This window comes from Dermacentor variabilis, chromosome 4 (assembly GCF_050947875.1).
Source record: "Dermacentor variabilis isolate Ectoservices chromosome 4, ASM5094787v1, whole genome shotgun sequence".
In the NCBI taxonomy this organism is placed as follows: Eukaryota; Metazoa; Arthropoda; class Arachnida; order Ixodida; family Ixodidae; genus Dermacentor; species Dermacentor variabilis.
In genome coordinates this window covers 211,409,807-211,426,838 of record NC_134571.1, presented here as the reverse complement: position 1 = coordinate 211,426,838, position 17,032 = coordinate 211,409,807, and the positions used below count along the sequence as shown (strand labels likewise).

At 44.8% G+C, this 17,032-nt stretch overlaps 1 protein-coding gene across 1 annotated transcript; it reads right to left on the bottom strand.

The window, feature by feature from the left end:
* Nucleotides 1–1,616: 1,616 nt before the first annotated feature.
* Vha13 (V-type proton ATPase subunit Vha13) lies at nt 1,617–16,402 on the bottom strand. Its single transcript, XM_075690884.1, has 3 exons — nt 16,153–16,402; nt 14,883–14,983; nt 1,617–1,926 (listed from the first exon to the last, which is right to left on the bottom strand). The coding sequence occupies exons 1-3, from the start codon at nt 16,232–16,234 to the stop codon at nt 1,744–1,746; spliced, it is 366 nt and encodes a 121-aa protein (XP_075546999.1). The 5' UTR covers nt 16,235–16,402; the 3' UTR covers nt 1,617–1,743.
* Between the last annotated feature and the right edge of the window lie 630 nt (nt 16,403–17,032).

The window sequence follows — 17,032 nt, the reverse complement described above, 5'->3', positions numbered from 1 at the left end:
CAGGCAGCAACGATGAATGCAACAAGCCGGCCCAGTTGGGTAAGCAGCGTGGTTTAACGCTACCATGCAGCAGGAAACAGAAAGGCGACATTCCACGAGCTGTCACATTGAAAGTAATCTACAAAACGTTGCCCTGTACACTGCTGTCAAAACTCTGATTGGAAGCAGCCATTATCTTACATTACCTTAAAATTCTTGCAGAGCACAACATTTTGAATGAGAAGACTTAGGACTGACTTCCTTACTTCTTCAGTTTGATGTTGTGACGAGTGGACTGGAACAACTACGATGTGCGGCAGCAGTGCGAAGAAGTAAAAGAAGTGTGTGCGTGGTGGTGCGCGGCAGTGTGGCACGCGAGGGGAGCGCGTGCTGGGATTTGATTGCGGACGGCTTGGGAGATTGAGCTTGGACCGACGAGGACCTGGCGTAATGTGTTCCTGCGGAAGTGATCGAGAAGGCTACTGGTCTGCCTTGGCACAGACACAGCCGGGCCAGCCCACACACGAGCAGCCAACGGTCCACTTGGGCAGCCATCTGGGTACCATCGGGCCCCCGAGCATGGCTCTGGCAGCTGATGGTCTGCCCTGGTGCCAGCGCCTGTGGTCCCTCCTGAGAGCTGTTGAAGAGACTGAGCGGCGCCATGGTTCGTGTAGTCACCAGCACTGCCTTCGGCACAATTTGCGCTGGCTAAAGCCAGCGGAGCTTTTCGCCTGCCACGAATATCGAGTAACCAGAGGAGTAGCCGGACCTACCAGGTGCCAAGGCTTGGACAGTCTACGTACCGCGAGTGCACCGCCGCAAGAGTGCGCATCTGACAGTCGGCTGAAAACGGACATGTAGGATAGCAAACTATGCCACATTTGCACGGAAGGTTAGGATAGGGTAACAGAGCCTTCTCTTATATGCTCAAGTGTTTTATGTTTTGTTTTGTTGTGTGTCCAAGTGTCATATGTGACTAGAACCTGAACGAGATAAAAACAATGTCTGTGCCCCACACTCTCCTCACAGTACGCTGAGCCCATGGGCCCATGAACCTTTTCTATTACAATGTTTATTGCTCCGACATATTTCTGACTGACATGTTTAGTTACTTGTATGTTTCTCATCTTGTGTTGAATTACTGCAATGTCCAGTGAACCATAATTGCGTTTATGTAGCCATGTTTTACTTTCTTTTAGTGTGAATGCACTGTTGTCTCCTGGAGCAGTAAATTTTCAATAAAACGTAAATTCTATATTGTAGCTAATTGCAAACAAAAACAATACCGAAATGCTAATCCCTAACCTCTGCCTGCCATCCTGATGCCATCCTGACAATTCCTGCCGTTCATACTTTAAGGAGCCCAAAACACTGGCGCAATCTTCTTGATCGGTGTCTCTTGCATAGCTTCAATGTTGAAGCACTGGTGTGTTACACTCCTCCTCATATCTGCCATTATCATGTGAATTTTTGTCAGTATTGCACTGCACATTGGTTTTGATTCACATGACTTCAATCGCGTAAAGCTGACTTCCCAGGCATTCTTTTCTTGCGCCTGGAGCACTGGAAACAAAGCCTTGAGCCACTCTACCTTGTGCTGGCCCATTATGCTAAAATAAGCGATTATGACATTCAGAGGCAGTGACAAATGTTTTTTTATTTACTGCGTACACACAATTGACTGGGTGGGGGAGACGCAGGTCGAGCTGAAGGTGGACACGAGAGGAATGTAACAAGATGCTCGCCTGTCCAACCGGGGCCTGCTCACTGGGTGGTGGCAGCAGGCCGATAGTTGCGGTGCACCTGTGGGTCGATGTCGTAGACCAGGCTGAGCAGTTTCTCAATGACATCCTTTTTGTGCTGTGCCACCAGCTGGTTCATCTCGTTCATCTTCTGGCGGGTCTCAGCCTCGATCTTAGTGGCTATGTCCTCCTTGGAGCCCATGTGCTGCACACAAGCAGGGATGGCATAAGGCATTCTTATCATGCAACACGAGTGATCGAAATATAAGCTGCATTACAACACTCGCCGCAGACAGCTACTAAAAAAAAGGCCATCTTGAGTCTCATTCTAATTCTTATGAAGTCGGCATAGGAGTTTCACAAAGACAACATCAGGTTGAAAACAATGCAGGCTACTTTGCTATCCAAACAAGACAGTGACTATGCAGAAGGCGTGGAAACTTGACAGGAAGGTTGTCTGCTCACACAAAAACAGTCACGTTTGGCACACTCAATGTGTTAAAATATTCTGCAGTAAGTGGCTTATGGTTTCGTTAACAGCACAAGAACAACAGAGGGGACAGAAGAGAGATCAGTGCTCTGCTCTTTCTTCTGTGCGTTCTGCTGCTCTTGCACTGTTAAACAAAACTATAAGCCACGTTTTACTGAAAAGCCCAATCCTACATCCTTCTTGATAATAACCGTTTTTCCTAGCTTTCTCTTGTCAACACAAGGTGGTGTGTCTTGTCAAATAGGCAACTTGCAGATGGTTTCAAACACATTCCATCACATGGGCTTGAAGCTGTAGTTTTAGTTTGCTATGTAGACTTTCTCTGATGCACACTTACAATACCAGAATCTTGCTGCTCTGCTTTAACAGAGCGGTGCTCTGCTTCACTGATAGAGGGGGTTTCTAGAACACTCAATCCCATACTCCGTTTCACCTGAGGAAGCTAAGCGAGTATGGTAGAGTCAGTCTTTTTATCTGCGATACTTTCAATGGACCTTATATATTACAAATACAGCTCATAAATAGAAAGTTACATCAAATTACACATTATCTGTGCACTTCCATGCTTACGGTATGTGACATGCTGCGTTTTGATTGCAAGTGCAAGCTGCGTGCTGTGGCCGCTGGTTACAGAAGAATATCCCTCTGCTTGGTTCGGTGGTAAATACCGCCACGCAGGCCTGTCACTGAGTGTTTGTGTGTGAATTTTTCACTGGATGTAGGCTTTACACGAGGAAGCCTTAAGGCTATTCATTGAAGCTTTGAACTTAACTTGGACTGCTAGGCAGAATAATCACACTGCATGCAGCCAACTATGATAACTTTATTCAGTCATCCTCTTCATATGATGATCTAATCTCAGTGGCCTTCTCCCAAAGCTGGTCATCCTCGAGTCCATCGATTACTGTTTGAGATTCTCATCATCCTGAACCTTATGCCTGCTGTGGAGACTAGTAAGAGGCGACTAGAAGGTTGCTGGCACTAAGGAAGTGATAACAGGCAATTAGGGTTTTGCAAATCTTTATTTTTGAGACCAAATTGAATGGTGGAATTAGCGGCCACAGGCTCCCACGGCTAAGCTCTGTCTTTCACTATTCTAAATACCATCACCTCGTGCCGCCGACTGCTGTCTGGCCGCTCTCGTCATCAAAGATTGGAACCATGTCCTTCCGTTCCTGCACCAGTTATCTTTCCTGTGACATCACTGACTGACGTCACAATGAATGTAGCGCCGCTGCATGCTACGAAAAGGAGCTCGCCCTATCAACTGTTTGGGATTAGCTGCCACCGGCTCCCACGGCCGAGCTCTGTCTTGCTATTCTAGGTAGGCATGTAGTTTGGCATGAAGTGCTGTTTTGTAATGCTTCCACATTTTTATAGCTGCTGATCCCACTTTGTTGTATACGTTTCGTGAGAAGTGTGGTTGGTTTTGACATATACACTCACCGCATGAGGACTGGCTAACTTATTTCCTACCAGCAACCCAGGAGCTCCCACAATGCACACTTTGGGCTTGTGTCAGTCTTCGTTTGATCTCAAAGCCTGAGACCCACCTTCCTGCTGCTAGGGTCAGTTATTTCACTCACCCTGCTTTGTGCTGGCGACGTGGAATCTGGCCCTAAGATCGATGATGTTCTAGCTTTAATGATAGAATTCCACGAAGAAACCACGGCTAGTCTAACAACAATAAAACAGGACATTTGCAGTATTAATTCAAAAATATGTGCTATTGAAGGCAGTGTAAGCAAAATGCCACAAATGAAAAGCAAGTGTGAGAATGTAGGCAACTCTGTGCACGAAGTTAAATCAAGTATCGCAAAGGTAAATGAGGAATTATTCAATATTGTGGATGATATGAACAACACGATGAGGAGAAATAATCTTATTGTCAAAGGCATTGCTGAGACAGAAAAGGAGGGCTACGAAGAGTCCTAAATAATCGTGCAAGAATTCTTCGCCACTCACCTCAATATACAGTCTGGCAACATTGAACATGCTCACCGAGTGGGTCAGCCGCGCCCGAATTTCGATCGCCCCATCATCGTTAAATTCCTCAACTGTAAGTCTAAGATGGACATTTTGCGCAATGCCCCTAAACTTAAAAAGCTAGAATATCCGAATGTTTGGCTTGACAAAGATTTTTCTCCCAAAGTACAACTGGCGGGCAAAAAGCTTTAAGACTTCACCAAATCCACCCGCAATGAAAATAAGCGTTATTCAGTCCGTTTCAACTACCTCTAAATGCATGATCGCACCTACCGGTACGAGTCTACCACAGATAGAATTGTTGGGGTACCCACCAGTCAAAAATTTTGCCAATAAAACCACAAGACAAGTGAGCGCTGCTTATGTAGCCTCAGATCGCAACCTTCTAACGACATGACAACATATCAGCCACCCCATCAGCCATTCAGAAATTAACAGCTACAAATAATACGGTGGGGACGGAAAGCAGCGAACTTAACTTTCCTGCCCAGTTCGAAGTATTCCGTCAAGACCGAGCTACTTCTCGAAGTGGCGGGGTAATGATTGGCATTAAGAAAGAATTAAATCCTTCAGCTATAGTCTACGGCTAGGCTCATAAACTTACGTGGGTTACTGCACATTTGGCACATGTACCTTGCGCCACTGGTGCATGCTACCGACCACCTGATAGTCGCCCAGAGTTCACTGAACTGTTAACCGATTCCCTTGAGCACATTTTAAACAAGTGCCTCAACTCTGATGTTATTCTTGGAGGGGATTTCAATTACCCTGGCATAGACTGGACTGCTTCCACTGTTAGCTGTACCAGCCGTTGCCAAGAAAGTCTGAACTTTGTACACTTAGCACATGAGCATCAAATGTCACAGCTGGTAACAGAACCAACACACAGAAAAAAACATTAGACCTGATTCTTACTAATTATCCTGATAATGCAGCTACCCATGTCCTGGAGGAAATCAGCAACCATCAGGTCATGCACTGCTCATTGTCTCTACTACGCTCCGATGAAACAATATCAACCAAGCCCTTACTGAATTATGCATGTGCAGATATTGAGAAAATGAATGGTATGCTGATGCACTTTACACCCCGTTTTGAAGCAAATCTTCAAAATTGTACCACAAATGAAAACTGGGTTATATTTCACGACATGTTAAAGAAAAATAGAAGAAAGCTGTGTTCCAAAAATGACCATCACATTGAATACAAATGACCCATGGTTCATACAGGATGTGAAAAGAAGCTTGAACAGAAAGAAGCACACATTTAAAATGGCGTCACAAAATAACGTGACAGCAGACTGGCATAACTATAATATATCCAGGCAAACTGAGGCCACTATTATAGATGCCAAATTTTTCAATCACACACTACCTCACCTTCTAAATACAGATCCTAAAATATTCTAGCGCGTCGTAAACCGCAAAGACACTAATTTGCAGACTCTCCTAGAAAGTGTGCACGACAATTCTCTATCGGCAGAGGAAATTGTAGAAATATTCAGCGATCAGTTCACGTCTATTTTCAGATGAACTTCCACTAGATTCGCAAGCATTACCAGACTTCCAACCATGATCCCTTACTGCCGATTTTCATTACTTAAAATGGTGTAGCAAGCGCAATAGAGCGTCTTCAACACAAGAATAGTCCGGGGCCCCATGGCATTAGTGCCAAACTACTGAAATTAACCTGCAACAAATCAGCATACAGTGAAACCTCGTTAATTTGAAAGGTTTCTGCGGTCCTGTATTTTCCAATGTAAATTTGGCTGGATAATTCGACCTGGCGACCTAGGATCCACTTGGCTAATTCGAAGATTTGGGGTGCTATGCGTCGATTCCCTATCCCTATTTCACCACAAACTCGCTGAAACGACGGCCATTCGGAGCCGCGAGGCGATGCCACATAGCAATCGCAATTATTTATAGATGAAGTGCCCGACCCGTAGTACTGCTAGCACGAAAATCAGGCGACGGTACGCCCCGCTGAAACGAGCGCCTGCAGAGGAGAAGATGTGCTTCACTGCAACGCAGCAGGCACACCGATTTTTTCACGTGCTCTCGTCCCCCACTGCGCACGCTCCTCAGAGTCGCAGCGGTTGTAGAGTCAGCACGTGTTCCGTGCTGCTGCCCCTGGTTGCCGTTCGCCCATTCTCTCTCCGTGCCTGCAGTGACGTGTGGGCGCGCAACGCCGGTCTGCGCCATTTGTTTGTGTGCGGTGGTTAGAGGTGTTGCAGCTAGCGTGCTTTTTTTTTTTAATTCTGAACTGTGCAGGAGTGCTAGTGAGCGAAGATGCCAAAGTATAAGATTTTAACGGTGCAGCAGGAGTTCTACTTAATCAAATAATCTACTTGATCCAAGAAGAGGTTAAGAACACGTGTTCCAAGACTGAGTTGGCTGAAAGGCAAAGCATGCCCCTCTCGACGTTGTTTACAATATTACAGAACCAGTCGAAGGCACTGGAGGTCTACAGCAAGATATTCTTCGAAGCGGTCGCGAGTACGGGTTCCCACGTACCAAGATGTGGAATCAGCTTTACTTCGCTGGCTGCCGCTGGGTGCAGAAAGCAAACGCAGCCCACCTTTCTGTCAATGGAACGATACTGCGGGAGAAGGCCAACGACTTCGCTCTACAACTTGGGCACGAAGAGTTCAAGTGTAGCAAGGGATGGTTCAGCCGTCTTAAAGAGTGCAATAATTTGACCTTCCTAGCCGTCTATGACGAGAGCGGCAGCGCAAACGAGAGTGTCATCGAAGACTGGAAAAAACACGTTGGCTCCGTTGCTTAGCGAGTAAGGCGCAGACGATGTGTAGAACCTTGACGAGGGAGCCCTTTTTTACAAGACGCTGCCCACAAAAATGTCTGTAGCGAAGGACACCGCGGTCAAGGGTCGAAAGGAGGGCAAGGAAAGAATTGCCATTCTGTTCGGCGCGAATATGTGCGGTAAACACGAGCTGCTGCTACTCATAGTTGGAAAGGGTGGGAAGCCTCGCTGCTTTAAACATGCACGGCTGCCGCCAAGGGATGAGCTTATCTACCGGCACAACAAGAAAGCCTGGGTCACAGGCGCAATATCTGAAGATTACATTTGGCAGCTTGACCGCAAGTTCTCGGCCACAGGCAGGAATGTACTCTTCATTGTTGATAAATGCCCGGTGCATGGTAACATCCCACACTATGATGATCTCACAGCCAATGGACCAAGCCATCATTCACCACACAAGGAAGATTTACTGCCGCCACCTGCTGAAGTGCATGCTTCTTTGCTACGACAACAGCAAGGAATACTCCATCGACCTCCTTGGAGCCATATGTCTTATTGTGTATGCATGGAAGCAAGTGGGAGCCACTTTGATCATGCGGTGTTTTGAACATGCTGGCTTCTCGAAGGAAAGCACCGTCGATGCTATGCTGACTATTTATGTGCACTTGATGAAGAAGGAGCCGAGTATTGCGACCACATCAATGCACTCTGCGCAGAGGATAGCGAATCCGGTGCAGTCGGCTTCGCAGAGTATCTGAACTGAAAATGATCAGCAAACGTGCTACTCAGACTTGGAGAGCGAAGCTACCACTGATGTGACCATGTGTGGTGACAGCGACAATGACGATGCTAACGAGCCCTCCCGAGCACCCGCCCTCGTGGAAGTTATCGGATCGCTGAACGTTATCCGCAGTTTTGTTGAGTGCCACGGTAGAAATTTTCAAATGCTGCACGTAGTTGGCCAACAAGAAAACATGACCCTTGGAGCCTCGAATTACAGGACGCAGCAAACCAGCATCTCAAATTACTTTCAAGTAATCCAAAGATCGCCGAATAAAGGTAGCCCATTCCTGCAGCAAAATTTTTTGCCTGGGTTGCATTTTTTGTGTGTTCGGTTAATTCGAAAAATCACTTAATTGGAAGATTTTTTTGTGGTCCCGATGACTTCGAATTAACGAGGTTTTACTGTACTTATTAAAACTAATATTTCAGCAGTCACTTGACACAGGAAGCATCCCAGAAGATTGGCAATCAGCATATGTAATATACCTATATTTAAATCCGGTGTAAAGCCTTGTGCTAAGAACTACCGAACAATCTCTTTAACGTCTAGTGCATGCAAAATATTCTAGCATATTCTGTTTACACAGTTTCTCACCTGAATAAAAACAACTTGCTACAGTCGAACCCTGCTATATCAAACTCGCAAAAGAACGCCTATTGGTTCAATATAGAGAATAATTTGATATAAAGAATTGGATGTATTAAAAGCACACTCGATCTATAAAATCACTTTATTGATGAAACTAGCTTAGTTTCCCATGAAATAGTCCTGTATTTCTTTCTGCTTGGGCAATTTCGCTACCTGCGACGCACACACTTCTCCACATTGTCTAAGGAGCTGGAGCAGCTGAGGCCACAACCTTGCGTATTCATGCAGAAGCACCGGACTAGTGCGAGTGCACCAATCACCTCGGAGGATGTGGGCCAAGGATCATCGTTGCTTTCTTCATTGTGCCCACTGTCACTTGTGCTTGGTAAGATGTCGGCAGTGTAGTCTTCGTTTTCGGGCTCTGCCGTGGTCGCAACACCATCATCTGCACTTACAAGCTTGTCGACCGTTGATTCGTCAAAGCTTCCAGAAATTCGGACAGCTCGCTCCAAACTTCAGCAGCACCGGCAATAGATTCGTTGTATTTATCAGAATTTACAGCCATCACTGAGCATGCAGAAGCCGGCACGTCTGAAGCAATTTCGGATGAACGACTTTTACATGGCTGGGCGTAAGCGTCGGGCGCCACAGGCACCGGGTCATGATTTTGGCCACTTTAGCCCTAATCTCCCCTTTATTCTTCAAGATCGTGCTGAGAGCACTCCTCAAAATCTTGCACAATGCGGGGACACCGACTTCTCACCCTGTTCGACCCGATTTATGATTTCGAGCTTCACAACGAAAGGTGAATTCGGCCGCTTCATCACAGCAACACTGCAGGAGAAGGCCCACAATACGCAATATGGCGCAAGCACAATGAACCAGAAAAGCAGTGAGACGACTCGCACTTGTGCTATCTTGCCCGACGAGGGCACAGGAGCCTCTGATTGGCTGTCTGAGCAAGAGCTGCGGGCCAGGATAATTTTCAGCAGGGGGGTGTTGGTGGCTCGTCCGAGGCAGCGCGGTCACGGTAGGGAGAGTGGTTGGATGGAGCCATGCCGGCGGGTTTCCCCGCCACCATGAGGGAAAGCCAACTTCTGGGGGCACTTTTTCGCCGCTTTACGTTTAATATATCGGGAGTCACTGGTATTTCTGTTCGACATAAGCGTAATTTTTGCTATATATACTCATTGTAACTATACCATGTTCAGAAATTGTTCGATATAAAGAATAATTCGATGTAAGCAGGTTCAATGTAGTCCGGTTCGACTGTAATCGATAACCAACATGGCTTCCATGATAACCGTTCTTGCGAAACTCAACTGTTTGAATTGTTAACTTATCTTCATGATTCTCTGAATAACTATTGATATACAGATGCATTTTTTGTTGACCTTTGTAAGGCATTCGATCGCATGCAACACATACAATTCATGACTAAAATACAGAATCTTAAGCTTGATGATAAAACAACCCCGTGAATCAACAGTTTTCTTACTAACAGGGTTCAGTCAGTCAAACTTAACAATGTTATCTCTAGTCCCAGCATCGTCAACTTGAGAGTACCTCAGGGCTTCGTGCTCGGCCCTTTACTGTTCTCAGTCTACATCAATGATATCGGTTCCAACATTGCCTCTTCGCTGCGCCTGTTTGCCGATGACTGTGTCATATGCAGGGAAATCACTGGACCAAATGACAACCACTCTGCAGTTGGACCTGACAAAACTGTCAGAGTGGTGCCGTTCATGGCAAATGGAAATTAATGTTCATAAAACCAAGCACGTACGTTTTTCATCCGTTCTAGATCTATCGCCTAACGCATACGCTGTAAATAACACAGTAATTGAAACGGTTCTATCAGTAAAATATTTAGGCATTTTCTTCAATTTTGATTTATCTTGGACGGAACATGTGGAATACATCACCCGCAAAGCTTGGTGTTCTGAAACAACGCTTGAAACTTGCAAACAAAGATAGTGAAATTCATGTGTATAACACTGTAATCAGACCATCTTTAGAATATGCTTCGATAGTATGGCACCTGCACACAGCAAACCTTACTGATATGCTTGAATCTGCTCAAAATAAAGCTGCACGGTTTATTTTGTCACCTTATTCTCGTTATGAAAGTATCTTCTCTTAAATGAAGTATAAATCTTTCACCACTTGTCATGCACAGAAAATTTTCCCGCCAATCATTCTTCCACAGGTTATACCACAGTGATTTGCCATTCTACCGAACCTTCATTCACCCGGCTTCCTACATTTCCACACACATCGACCATGAACATAAGATAAAACCTATATTTTCTTGTACAACAAAACATCAGTATTCGCCCCTTGTTTTGTAGGTCAATGAGTGGAATTCTCTGCCCGCTCGCTAGCATTGTCACCCACACACAGCAATCAACTTTCCAATCTAATTTACTTGCTTTCTTTGAAACTGATTATCAATTTTAGCCATGTTAACATTTGATGCTGTATAAGCAATGCTTAGTGCTTTCGACATTTACGTGCTTTTTATATTTATGCTGTTTTTTTTTCTGTATTTTTTGATGACTCACTGCTTTTACTTCATCCCAACATGTTGCTTTGTTAACAAAGAACACTCTTGTTCATGATTACTGTATGCCATCCCCCCTTATGTAATGCTTTTTCGGGCCCTTGAGGTATATAAATAAATAAATAAATAAATAAATAAATAAATAAATATTGCTGAAAGCAAATGGCACTGAAAATCGAACACTTTTCAAATAGTGATCAATCGTTTTATTGAATTCGTAATGTTAACAAGCTCCGTTATTATGTTGCATGCTATGAAGTGTTTATTGGAAATACAAATGGAGCATCAGGAGTTTGCTTGATGGAACAAATAAACAAGTAAAACAGTTTAGAGAGTGTGAATGATTACTGTGTAGCCGGTAAAGTCATGGTAATTGCATTTTCTCTGCAATTGACGAAAGTATCACGGTGGAACTTTTTGCCAATGATTGCTTATTATACAAAGAAATTAATAGCATGGAAGATCAGCAATTACTCAGTGATGCTCTTAGGGTTATAGAAAAATGGTGTGACAAATGGAAAATGAAACTAAATGAAACGACTGTACAAAGTTGGATTGGGTTAGGTTCATGGAAAGCACCTTCGTGGCAAAGAACAAGCGGAGACCCATGAAATCAATTCCAACTGCAGGCATCAGGATTTGTACAACATGGGGCACCGGCCACTTGTAGAAGTTGTACAACACGGGTGAAGAAAACCTAAGTGTAAAGGACACTTGAAATTTAAAGGTTTTCATGTGCTACAACTGGAACATTGCCTCTCTGCCTCAACAGAACTTTTTGAATTTCCATCAGCACTTCAGTCAGCAAGACCACATTCATAAGCTTTGTTAAAATAAAACAGCATTTGAAAAGAAGTAAAAAAAAAAGCATTTTTAAGTAGATGATAAAGTTTAACTAGATTAATAATTTTTAACTTTAAGTGCCAAATGTAGAGTGCAACATATTTGCATCATACCAATTTTGAGACATACAGCCTTATAACAAAGCTTTCCAGTTTAGCTTTTTAAAACAGGGGCAAAAAACAGAAACCAGAATGTTTGAAGTTTTTTGTGCGACTGCAAAATTAACCAGGTAGCAACGCATTAAAGGAAGCTTGCTACTTGAAGCAGTTATCTACAGCTGCTAGGCACCATCATGTGTGGAAACATTTTTCCCCAAGAAAAGTTATTTCCTATTTTTCATATTTGATGTTCCATTGGATGCCATGCTCTCAAAGCTTTTGAAGCTGGGGTACAGAAAGTGCTTATACGAGGTCTGTTAGAAAAGTATCCGACCTTTGGCCAAAGAAAAAAAAAACTGGCACAACTGGAGCGTTGGAAACAATCACCCTAAATGTAGTCTCCTTGGGACTCCACACACTTCTCCCAGTGGTGCTGCCATTGTTGGAAGCATTCTGAGAAGGCCTCTTTCGGAATGGAGTTTAGCTCAGCTGTAGCTGCAGCCATAATGTCCTCTCTAGTCTGAACTCGCGCTCCTTTCAATGGCCTCTTGATCTTGGGGAAACAGCCAGAAGTTGCAGGGGGCCATATCAGGAGACTAGGGAGCCTGTTGAACTACAGTAATCTGGTTTTTCGCCGAAAAAGTCTGAATCAAGTGCGAGGAATGTGCAGGAGCTCTGTCGTGACGTATGCGCCAATTTCCTGTTGAACACAACTCCAGTCTCTTGTGCTGCACAGCATCACGTAGGCGATGAAGGACATCCATGTTGTACTCTTTGGTGATTGACTCTGTGGTGCGTACTCGTGGTGTACCACACCGCAGGAGTAAAAAAAAGCAGTCAGCATCACTTTGACGTTGCTGCGCACTTGGCGGGCCTTCTTTGGTCTTGGTGACGTGGAATGCTTCCACTGTGACTGGGATTTGGTTTCCGGGTCGTACCTGTACACCCAAGGCTCGTCACCAGTGATTGTGGTGTTCATGAAGTCGGGGTCACTGTTTGTGGCATCCAGCATGTCCTGTAAGACTTCAACATGAAGTTGCTTTTGCTCCACCGTGAGCAGCTTCGGCACAAATTTTGCAGCAACTCTCTTCATGGCCAAATCTTCGGTCATAATGGAATGTGCAGAAAAAGTGCTGATGCCCACCTCTTCCGCAATTTCTTGGATAGTCACACGACAGTCCCGCACATCACCACTGCGTTCACTTCGGCAATGACCTGGTCATTTTGACATGTTGATGGCCGACCAGAGCGTGGCTAGCTCTCCACCGATGTGCGGCTGCCTTTAAACAAGTTGTACCACTCCTTAATTTGTGTGCTGCTCATAGCATCGTCAGTGAAAGCTGTCCGAATCTTCCGAATGGTTTCCACTTGGCTGTCGCGCAGTTTCTGGCAAAATTTGATGCAGTAGCGCTGCTCCAGTCACTCTGCCATTTTCCTTGCAATAAAAAACCGACGAGAGCACTGCGCACTACCTCACTCAAACGCTGCATCCAAGCGACTGACGCCATCGGCAGGCGGGAAAAAATTCGTGCATGCGCACGAAGGTTTAAAGTCGGCTGATGCAAGCGCGCTTGTTTCATATCTGTCAGGTGTTTGCAGAAAGAAATAAGGTTGGATACTTTTCTAACAGACCTTGCACACCCTACTTTTATTGTCGCACCAATTTTTACAGATTCAGGCAAATCACAACCATTGCAAACATATAGCGGGTTTTATGTGCTGCATTAACACCTTGGCTATTACGCATACCGCGGTCACGGGCTCCATGTCAATTTTGACAAGCTGGGGTTCTTTGGCCCTTTCTGTGCTAACGACAAGTCGCAGTCGCTTCATCATACTGGTGTGAATGCTTTGCTACTAAACGGCCTCAGCTTCTTAAAGAATTTATTTCTTTAAGGTGCACGTGGCATAAATGAAGAGGAAATCTGGTTCTCCTGGACTTCAAAAACGGTGGTGCAGAGTGAGGAGACTGCTGAGATGGCAGTCAATGTTGAAGTCGTGGTGTTCTGGCACGCTTCTCTACCTCAAGTAAACACTTAAGACTTGGAAAGCGAGCAGTGTTCGTAGCTTCAGCTTGGTAGTAATGATTGTGAGAAAGATTTGGAGCCTCTGGTAACCTCTTTATGTGGACTCAGCTTGACAAAAAAGTGCTTTGCCACCCGTAACTTTGCAATTTCCCTTCCCCACTGAGCAAACAATAATGTGTCGCTTGAAGTATAACAAAAGCATATTCGAATTCTGTTCCAAAAGATATTGCCCTTGATATAGACTGTTTCTGTGGCCTTGTCTATCTGAAACTGCAACTCAAAAGCATGAAAAAAATAACTTACAGTAAAAGAAAAAAGAACAAATGAATTGCAGATACTGCAATAATATAAACTGTTCACAATGCCACAAAACATGAGAGATATTCTGGTGGTTTCCCGAAAAAAAAAAAAAGAGAAGGTTTGCAGGAAAACGATTAATCCGCAGCCAATGCTCTGTTCTCGCACTGTACCCTCATAGGAATGTGGCAGCTGGGAACGGAGCCCGCAACTTTCTGCTCAGCAGGATCACCTCAGTGAGCCCCCAATAATAGAATTGCAAAACCTAGAAGGCAGCCTTCCTGCACAGCAAAATCACGATGACAGCACAGCCTGTTATTGTTGCAATGTAGCGTCCACTAGAGCATATCTGGCTTCTGGAGAAGCTTGCGTGCTGAGGTTCAATCTCTTTGTAGATCCACACTTTTGTGTCATTTGTGTTATTGCTGCTAGAATGGCACCGCCACGAGCTACTTCTAGCACACAGCACAGGTGTTCACACTGATGTCCACAATGTGAGAGCATGACCTTAAATTAAGGAACAAATCTTGGGAACATTTGGCAGGCCACTGAAAACGATGTGGGTGCACACCATACTCAGATAAGAGTACCTTTCTACGATAAGCAAAACTGTCATGTTGCATTTAACAATTGCAATCAGGTCAGGCCGCACCACCAGTGTGAACGAAATTTCGTAGTGCCCTGCAGGTTTCATATGTTTATGGTACCCATTGGAGACATACCCTAGCCTCGTACTCCTTGAACTGGCGTTCCTTTTCGGCCTTGAACTTGTTTATCTCCACCTCAGCTTCATCCTTGGCCTGCTTTAGACGCTTGGCTTTGCCTGTAAAATAGTAAGGGCACCATATCTGCACCATAAAATACTGTCACCAGAATGAGAAAATTTCAGAGCACAATAAACTATATCCATGGCAAGCTGTATACCACAGGAAAAGAAATGCAATTTTTGGTTAAAAAAAAGAAGGACTTCCCCATAACATATTGAAATCTGGCAAAGGGCACAGTACTCTGGAATTGATTGCTGATGCTGTTCTGTGAGTGACCGGCTTACTAATTCTTGAATCATTTGGAAACACTCCAAGTGGTTCCACATGACATATTGAAATCTGGCAAAGGGGTACAGTAGACTTAGGAATAATTTGCTGGTGCTGTTCTGTAAGTGACCGACAAGGTTGATTGCAATATTCTGCTAATGCTCCAAGTGAGCCATGACCAACAGTGTAGCACAAGCTGACTAATGTAGACAAGCTCCTACGTCACATACAAGTGGAGAATTCTGGGGCACAGCAACATGACCAGATCGCACCAAATATGGCAAATCACACAACTGATATCGGTACAAAAGCAAGGACCATAGTAAGGCGACATTCTGTGAATGGAAATGGGAAATGCAGCCGCTTCTCACCGTAATTTTAATTTTGAAACCAGATCACGAAAGCTTTCGTTGGCACGTAAAACCCCAGAATTTAATGAAAGCACCCGAGCTTGGAAATAAATTGAGACTCTCAAGCTAGGCAATAAAAAATGTCAGCAATTCCGACGGTGATGCATTACTGCAAACGGGCAGAAACGGCAAATTTTTGTTCGGCTTGCGAGGGGGCGGGGGTCGTCAGTATGAAATGGTTTCGAACGTTTATGGCTAAAGTGAAACTCCAAGAGATTCCAGCGGCATTAAGGGTTTGTTTTGACGGGCCCATCTCGAATAATTAAACGACGCGAGGGCAGCAAGCCACCAGTACTGTTCAGATATATATATACATATATTGTTCATAATTGGTAATTGAGTATCAGTACGGGGTGAGTAACAAACTGATTAAACACAGGGTGAACAAAAGCGAAGAGTTCGAAAGCATTGATACAACAAAATGGAGCATATTTTCCACTAGGTCAGCAGAGAAAAGCAACGATGAAAACATTAGTACGAAGCACAGCCCGACTCGGAAGAGCCCGACCTCTCGTCACGTGAGGTATTCCTGCAGCGTTCGAACTTACGTTTTCGGGCTTCGGTGACTCTTTCAGAGGCTTTCTTCTCAGCAGCGAGAAGCTGTTGAACCCCCTGGCTTTGGCTGGTCATTATCGGGTTTGAGAAACGACTAGCACCGGCAGAAAAGCAAGATCTTGTCCCGCTACACGATCAGCGCAGCCCTACGAGCCCGATGCCGCAGTCAGGTGACTCGCGGCGAACCATAAAATAAAGACGCGAGCAGTGACCAGGCCCCGCACACTCTCAAGTTCTAGCGATCGCCATAGAGGGCGAAAAATCAGAGCTTGGTGGCGCAACCCACCGCCCCGTTCCAAAGGGGACGCTCATCACGTCCATTCATTCATTCATTCATCCATCCATCCATCCATCCATCCATAGAGTTTCTCACTACATTACCTAGAGGGAAATCTGGCGTTGCTGCGCTGTGGTATGCATGGGAATGCCGGTATATTGTGGATTCGGATTGGCATCATTCTCATAGAGACAGGACACCTTGAAGACGCGCTTGGCAAATACCGTTCCGTCTGTCATAATGATTCATTTTTTACTAGAACAGCACGTGAAAAACTGTTTTAGCTTTATTATTACGCGAAAACATGTTTTGTTTAACTATGAGAACTTGTTAATGCGTGTACGACTACATGTTACGTAAAAAGTATCAGCGGGCCGCTAAAGTTGGAGAACAGACGACAAGGTTCGCGCTCGCTTTGAAACAGTTGGTCGTCTGTTCTTGCTTTTCTTCGCTTGGTCATGCATCGTGGGTGAGTAAAGATGTAATATGCGTGAATGGAAACATTTTATGAAGATTTTACTTTGAGAACGCGTTATTTGCGTAGCCATATCCAAGTTTTAGACGAAGCCTCTTACAACACCAGCCAACACGAGCCT

Excerpts from the sequence above, each read along its gene's own strand:
- Vha13 (XM_075690884.1), bottom strand. The coding sequence starts at position 16,234 with ATGACCAGCCAAAGCCAGGGGGTTCAACAGCTTCTCGCTGCTGAGAAG. Across the intron at positions 14,984-16,152 it reads AGTCACCGAAGCCCGAAAAC|GCAAAGCCAAGCGTCTAAAG; the intron begins GTAAGTTCGAAC and ends ACTATTTTACAG. Across the intron at positions 1,927-14,882 it reads TCAAGGAGTACGAGGCTAGG|CACATGGGCTCCAAGGAGGA; the intron begins GTATGTCTCCAA and ends GCTTGTGTGCAG.